Source organism: Dicentrarchus labrax, unplaced genomic scaffold (genome assembly GCF_905237075.1).
Source record: "Dicentrarchus labrax unplaced genomic scaffold, dlabrax2021, whole genome shotgun sequence".
Classification (NCBI taxonomy): Eukaryota; Metazoa; Chordata; class Actinopteri; family Moronidae; genus Dicentrarchus; species Dicentrarchus labrax.
Window position 1 is genome coordinate 9,822,552 of NW_026136709.1, and position 8,010 is coordinate 9,830,561.

The following is an 8,010-nucleotide window of genomic DNA, read 5'->3' on the forward strand; positions in this document are numbered from 1 at the left end:
CTGCTGGGCAATACGAGTAACAAGGTCACAAGTGAATTCTCTCCCTAAATTCAACACGTCAACATATTCCCATCCACACCACACATTATATTTACCAGTCCAGTGGGGACATTTTGCCACATAAATCACAGGCAGGCTTCACTACTACTACAGCCAAACACATGCAGCAGTTTCCAGTCTTTAATAAGAAAAAATGGCAGTCGTCACATGGTGTGGTTGCATGGTATGTTTGTGTTTAATAAAGATGCGGAACTAATCTTGGAAAAGCTATTTATGTCAGCCTTAAAAGGTGGTTAAACACTCTTCTGCAAATACACTGGTGAGTAAACCAAGTCATGGTTCATTTAACCACTGCTATATCCCTAGTGTTAAATGATGTCAGTGACCAGAATCGACCAGGTCACATCCATTACACAGAGATGAGTTAGTGTTCTCTCCTAGACTGATGACTAGGGGATTGAAACAGCTGTAAAAAATAAAAATAAAAATTGTACTGTATCTTATGACCATCCTAGCACTGAAAGAATGGGGGGTGAGTAAAGAAATAGAAAGACTTGACAAAATGTGTAGAGGAACTGCACCAGACCACTGAAATGAAAATGCTCCTTGCTTATCCTTAAGCTGCAAACTGTTTAAATGGCATCCAATTATGTGTCATTAAGATGTTATTAAAAGCATGTGGGTTGAATAGTTTCACCCACAAAGATCCTCAAAGACCTGCATCAATAAACATAGAAAAGGATTCCCCTGAGATTAAAAGAGCTGTCAGGTTCCATTTGTAGTGGTTTTAATTTAGAGTGTTGATGTTGATGTTCAGATAGTGTTTCACAGGATTTGCACAGCAGACTTGAAAGTTTAAATGAGTTCAAAAGAAAAGTTATGGCTATTAAAAACCTATTAAAATGAGTAAGATGCAGGATTAGTCTGAATGAAAATGCGTCTCTCGTGGCAGGGTCTCCTAACACCGTCTGGAATCCCTCTCCAAACAGCTCCGGAGTTCCTGCTCAGCCTCCTGGGATCACATGGGAGTTGTGGAATTCACCCGGGAATGCTGTCAAACATTCAGCGGGCCCTCTCAAACCTATGGTCTCCGGGATGATGTCATTGGGAAAGCTTAGCAGCTCTCATGCTAGCTACCAAGCATGGAGGCATAATAGCTTTATAGCTTCTGGAAAGACTTGACAAGAAAGAACGTTTTGGCTCCAAAGATTCATCTGTAAATGTGGAGTCGAGACTTAAATGAATGGCACACATGACATATTTCCATATGGAAACAAATGAGAATAACTAATGTATCATACTGGACAGCATTCATTATTCCACTGTGGGTTCTGCACATCACCTCTTCTTCCATTCCTGCCAAGCTTGAGTGTTTAACAATATGATAACAGAATAGAGAAAGTTGAGTTTGAGGAATATGTTCAGACCCAATTTTGTGTTTCTGAGCTTTAAAAGCCTTTATTGTTTCTATCTTGGCCTGTAGAAATCGACACATACCGGGTATCATGGAGAGCTGAGGAGCAGTGGAGAAAGTGGAGCAGGGCCGGGTGTACAAGCTCTCTTCCTGTTTATCCACAAAGAGATCCTTGCGGTGCCTGAGAGATAAGAGAATCCTGCTGCCATGGATATGCACGTGTGTACATGTGTGCTTTTGTGTATGTGTGTGTGTGTGTGTGTGTGTGCGCGCGTGCGCGTGTGTGTTTGTGTGTATAAGCAAACCCTCCTTGGCCTCAGTCCTGACCAGAGGACCATTTTCAAGTCTACATTTATCATCAGCCATAAGACGACATCATGCATTACGCTTCAGTTGTGGTCAGCACAGCCTAAACACAATTCTGCATGACTTAGGTTGTATTATAGTGCTGCATAATGTGTGTTGTTTTATGTAACCTGTCATAAACTGCAGAGAATGCATGAACCTCTGCCAAATAAAGTTAGCCACAGATACACAACTGCAGGCATCTGCTCATGCCTTCATGATGTCTTCAGACTGATGCATGACTGTACATGTAGCTGAGATTTTTCAGATGGTGCACATGACTTATACAAAGAGCTCCCTGACACTGCTCACAAATAGTTCCTATGATGTGCAGATATTTAAGGATAATTTAGTTTAAGCACATGGGTTTTTCTGTGTGTGCTACAATGTGTGTTTTCATAGTGGAAAAACAGATTTGTTATTTTATTTATTTTCACTATAACTACAATTTTGTTCAACTGAACCCTCTCTAGAGCAAATTGTTGTGTTCTTGTCAGAGGGGCATTTAAGATGAGTCCTACTTGCACCTGAACCCCTGAGGTAAATGCTATAGGATTGTATTGTTTAAATAGCTCCTCCTGTAGCAATATGTGTGATGGAATTAAAAGCCACTTCAGTTTCATTATAAATGTTTATGTAAGACTCGAAATTGAGAATGTTTTTAAGGGTAATTGGAGAAATCATCTGCCATCCCAGGAAATATGTGTATATCATGTGTAGGTTGTTTATGATGGAATAAAACCATAACCAAACATATATTCTTTTACAGAATTTTTTTCTACATTGGGAAGAGTATCCATCTACTCCTGTTCACCACAAGATTTGATTTCGAGTTTATTTAGTAATTTATTATTCACTTTAATAATTCTAAGATGGTTTAAAAGTGTGGGTCTAATAGTGACATTTGTAGGGCAGACTCTGGCAAGTGCTTTCTATGAACCTACACCTATTGTAAAGGTAGGCTAGTATTTTGAGTCACATACAACATCCTCTTAATTGCGTTATATTTTTTCCTTGCAAGGGGAGGAAAGTCATTTATTAGGCTTTATCCGTGAATCTGTTGTGTCTGTTGCATTATACTTTGAGTTGTGGCAGTTTATTTGTGCAACAGTCCGGACCTTTCTCCCTAGAATGAATAATTCACAGTGTCAGGATTGGAAAGGAGACTAGACTGCATTCCTGTTGTAATATCATTAGCTAAACATGCTTCTTATCATGGTTTTTTTTTATCACTGCCGCCAAGTAGGTCTGAATGAATGCTCTCTCTCTCTCTCTCTCTCTCTCTCTCTCTCTCTCTCTCTCTCTCATTCTCCCCTCTTCTCCCTCTCTTTCCAGCGCCCAAAAGCCTTCTCTCCTATTTCACCCAGTGAGAATGACAGGTCAAGTGTAGGTGGTCTGTTAACACCTGCACATTATGCTGTGTGTTTGGAGTGAGTGAGTGAGAGAGAGAGAGAGAGAGAGAGAGAGAGAGAGAGAGAGAGAGAGAGAGAGAGATTCCCTCCCCTTGTTCCCTCTTCCAGCTTCACTTCCAGCTGTTGCCACATTCCTCCACACGTCGCAATTGGCTGAGGCCGCCGGCTTTTTTTTTTCTTCTTTCTTTTTTACGTTTGTGTACGTTTTTTATGTGTGTGTGTGTGTGTGTGTGTATGTGTGTGTGTGTGTGTGTGTGTGTGTGTGTGTATATGAATGTGTCAGAGAGGAGTTAAAGTCATTCAAAGACATCCGCAGATTGCCCATGCTGCACAGGGAATGTATTCGCTGTCAAGAGAGAGACTGTAACCACAGCATTGGGAGAAGTGACAGAATATTTCCGGGACTTTTGTCGGGCGACTCAATCCTGGATCTTGGATCAACTGCGTGATATTGTGTCCTTTCCTGCAGGATGACAGAAGTGGCCGGTCCCGCTTCAATAATGGTAAGATTATGTGGGAAGGATTAGCCTTTTTTTTTTTTTATAATCATCCAAATGTTTCTCACTTAGGAAGTTTATTCAAACTCTTTCATGGTGTTTCAACAATATTTAATCAGCTCAGGGAGTTCTTTGCAGTTTTTGTTACTTAAGTGAGCTGTTTAACGGTAAACCTAATCTAATCCCTATTTAATTCCGGATTTTGTTCTCAGCAGATGAAATACAGGGACAGTTTTGTTTGTTTCTGGGTTACTGAATATAGGCATGTTCTCATAATTTAACACTAATGAAGATAAGTTACTGCTTTTGACTTAGACCTCCATAATACTAGATTTTTAAATTATATTATATAATTTCTTTATATTACTCAAATACGTAAAATACCACCGCAATCAGTAGTGAATACAGCAAAACAGGAATATCAGTGTTTTGACTGATTATGAATGGTATATTGTACTGTATGGTGTAGCCTACCTCATCCCTTATTTGACACAAACAAACCTAGAGAATATCTTTGATATGAGTGGATGGCACACGCTGGTACACCTAAATTATTCCATGACTCAGAGATGAGAAGACTGCGCTTTAGAGTTCATTAAAGCACAACATGTTGCTTCCTCTCTCATCATGTTGCCTAAATTGGAAATCAACCAAGAAATGTAAGAAACCAGACCAAAGCACAACATCAGAAATGTTAAACCTTAACACCAACCACCTTTTTAACATCTCAGATTTCTAAGAGATTATGATCGATTGTGGTTTGTGAGTGTATGCAAAAGGGTGGCATTAAACAGGCCCTGTGTATTCAAATTTATATGACATCTTGCTACATTTGATTTCCCAGTGAGGAAATAGTAGACAGTGTAGCCCTTGGGTCATGTTTTGTTGGCCCTGTTGGTTATGTGGAGACAAGTTGCTGCGTATTATGGCTCTGGATCCAATACTGTAATTATTAGGTTGTGGATTTATCTTTGGTGGGTCCAAACTCAGCACATGATTGCGCAACATCTCTGTCTTTATTATCTTTACAATAGTGAAACCTTGCCAGAGAAAGGATTAAATCAAATATTTTACACAAATTGTTTAAGTTTAAATCTCCACATGTGGTTTCAGTACAACAATGCTGCACCAGAATGCTAAGTTAATGTTAAAAACATCATACCTGTCAAGTTGGCTTCGGCCATGATGTGGAAACCAGAAGGATACAACAGTTCTGTCACAAGAACTCAGCATACCAACACTGTTATCAGCTCCAAGACTCATACCAGACTGAAAACATTGTGATATATGTACACATGCACGTAGAAACTAGATACAGCTGGCTACAGCACTTGAAAAGATCATTTTCCACTGGGCAGAAGTAAATCTTATTTCTACTCTGTGTTCTCAAGATATGCATTTCAGCATTCCCTCCAGATTATGTGCTGTTTATGTGTTTACCAGGTAAATGTCAGCTGGAAAATGTGACAGAAGAAAGTGCAAAAGGTGCTGTCTCTCGAAAAAAACCAGCAGTTGCAGTCAGCTGAACACACACGACACACAGATATTCGGATAATGTTGATATAAGATTGAATGCTTGGATTGTCATCTGTGCAGTGGATCATACATTTTTTGGCAGCCGGTGGTGCAACCTGGGGAGACTTTCTTTTTTTTGTCCACCATTTAATCACTTTTCCTCCATCTCTGGATTCTTTAGCCCCTCCCCTGCACACTCAGTTTGTCTCTCTTGTTATCTTAATATCCATCTTTCTGCCACACTCTTTCTTCTCTATCCAGCAGTCACAGTTCAGTTCACCCTCTGATACTAATGCGGGTTATACTATGTCCCTCTAGCAATTCACCGTCCCTCCTTGTCTCTCTGTCATATCCGGCCCCTCAGAAACCCAAACATCAGTTGATCCCCTGCATATGGCGGTGAAGGTAATCTGGGCTATTCCAAAGACACACACACACCCTTGATAGAAATTCAAGTTAGATTTCCTCCAACTCTTGAGTCAGCTGCAATAACAATGGACTTTCTTTCCTGTGAGGATCTTGCATTTCGGTAAATGGGGGGAAAAAAAGGGAATCAGAGTGTGAGAGAGTTTGAGTTGGAGAACAATGCTGGTGGATGTTTGTTGTGTTTTAGTAGGGTTTTAAGGTCAAGATAATCAGCTTGCAGGGTTTTCACCATAACACACACACACACACACACGCACGGAAACACACACACACACACACACACACACACACAATCAAAGACAATAATGAAGAATTTCTTATGTGGACCAGTGACAAAGACGACCAGTATTTTATGTCCAAAAGTGTAGCCAATAGTTGTGTGTATGTGTGAATGTTGATGTCTATGGTGTGTGTGCATGCCCAAAGCCGGTATTAAACTAATTAAAGTTCTGTTGAAGATATCACTGCACACAAAGCATAGAGTGTACAGAAGGGAAAAGAGGAAGATAACCCCATTTAGCCCTATGAGTTGCTCTATAAGAGGGACATAGAGAGAGGGACTCCATATTAAACAGCATCTGTGATACAATGCTGGCTTTGTCAGGTGGGAGGAGGAGAGGGTAATGCTGGAATGTAAGGGGAGGGAATGTTAGTGAGAGACAGAGGGATGGAGAAAGAGAGAGATAAAGATAGAGAGAGGAGTGCAACAAGAGAAAGCAGAGAAACAGGCAAAGGAACGGCATTTTACTTTTAAATAGCAGATGAAGAATGTGAGGAAACCGGATGGGTAGACATATGAGATATCAGAGATACAATATGCAGATATTAAGTACATTCATTATGTAAATAACATATACGCTACTAGCAAGTATCTCCAACTGCATCACAAACACATGTTTCCAAAAACCAAAGACATGCAAAACATTTACAAAACCTGCATTTTGGAAATCATTGGTTGTCCCATGGAGTCATTTTGTTAGGAGTAGCATATAAATGGAAAATCTGTTCCGCAATGTAATGCTCCTTTTTGTGTCTGCAGTCTTACACTTTCAGACACATGCAACAATCCCAGCATGCCAAGTGTGTGCAACGAAGTGCATGGAGCTCTTGTGTCTCTTGAAAACAGCCACATTTTATTTCTGTAATAAGTCTACAGCTTAACACTAATCTTGACTGGAGTTAGATGTGTCATTATTCCCACCCTTCTCTCCATTAGTTGGTCAAATAATACCCCAGCTCATATCCATCATCTTGAGCAGCTGCCTGTCTTAAAAGACCCTCTAGGCCAATGTAAGCACATTCAATAAAGCAGCCAAAGAAGCAGACAGCCAACGTTAAATGTTGAATAAATGCATTAAAAGTAGAAAATAATAATGGTTTGTCTGTTGCATATTGTACTCCTCTGTTCTTTCTGCTTTCTGGCATTGTTATTGGTGTGGGTGCCGTTACCTTTATAGCTAAACTCAGCTACAGAGATAATATTTAACAAAAATTTCTAGCAATATAAATGAGAAGATTTGGTATGCACATTCAGGCAGCTAGACCAAACATTTTTATTTTAACCTGAAGGATTAACCCAGACTTTTTTGTATAAAAAGAGACACATGTAAGGGACTTTAAACATCCCCACTGCACTAAAAAAGATCTGTTCCAAATCAGAGACATTAACAACAACTGGGTTGCCCTGAGATGTGGTTATGAGAATGCAGACTTCAGCTGAAACAGACAGCAACAATAAAGCAGAAGATAATTGAAACAGAAAGGAAAACAAAACGGAGGAAATACAAAAAGAGAAGGGACTCGACAGAGGGATGAAAGCAGAGGATGAAGAAAACAAAAGGATGAGATGAAACAGTTTGAGAATGCGGCATGTGTCCTTCTGGTTTTATGAGTCTTTTCTCTGTAGTCTGTCACTCTCTCTCTCTCTCTCTCTTTCCCTCGCCCCATATTTCTCTCTCTTTCTCTCTGTCTCCAGATGCAGGGCAAACTGGGCATTTTGGAGACTCAGCTGTTCTACAGATGGGATCAAACATTGTGTGCATGCAGTTTCTGACGTTGTTGTAGCTGGTCTTCAATTATTTAAAGGGCTAGTTTAGGTGTACACCAGATTTAGGATTAAAGTTAGTTTTAAAAGTAGGTCAGAGCTGTGAGATAGGATATTTTCCCCATTGGTCAACTTTTCCATAAAAGGAAAAAAAATACCATTGGAAACTCTTCTAGTCTTTCATATCATTCCATCTTTCTGCCTCGTGTGTTATTCATGGATTACCTACATTTCTAAGAATGCCAATATTTACCATGAATGCAACCTGAATTGAGGGATATCTTCTATTAAGAAATAAGGTTTAACATTTCTTTGTGGATGCTCAGCAATCAGTTCCACCAATAGCAAATACCAATC

At 39.8% G+C, this 8,010-nt stretch overlaps 1 protein-coding gene across 4 annotated transcripts in view; it reads left to right on the forward strand.

Moving 5' to 3' along the window:
* The first annotated feature begins 3,297 nt into the window (after positions 1-3,297).
* Positions 3,298-8,010, forward strand: part of phldb2b (pleckstrin homology-like domain, family B, member 2b) — a 40,417-nt gene continuing 35,704 nt past the window's right edge. For 2 of the 4 annotated variants that reach the window (XM_051410966.1, XM_051410967.1), the window contains exon 1: positions 3,298-3,674. In XM_051410966.1, coding sequence (XP_051266926.1) covers positions 3,642-3,674 — 33 coding nt within the window. In that variant the 5' untranslated portion in view covers positions 3,298-3,641. The remainder of the gene's footprint in view (positions 3,675-8,010) is intronic. The other 2 variants (XM_051410968.1, XM_051410969.1) reach the window with 2 other exon arrangements.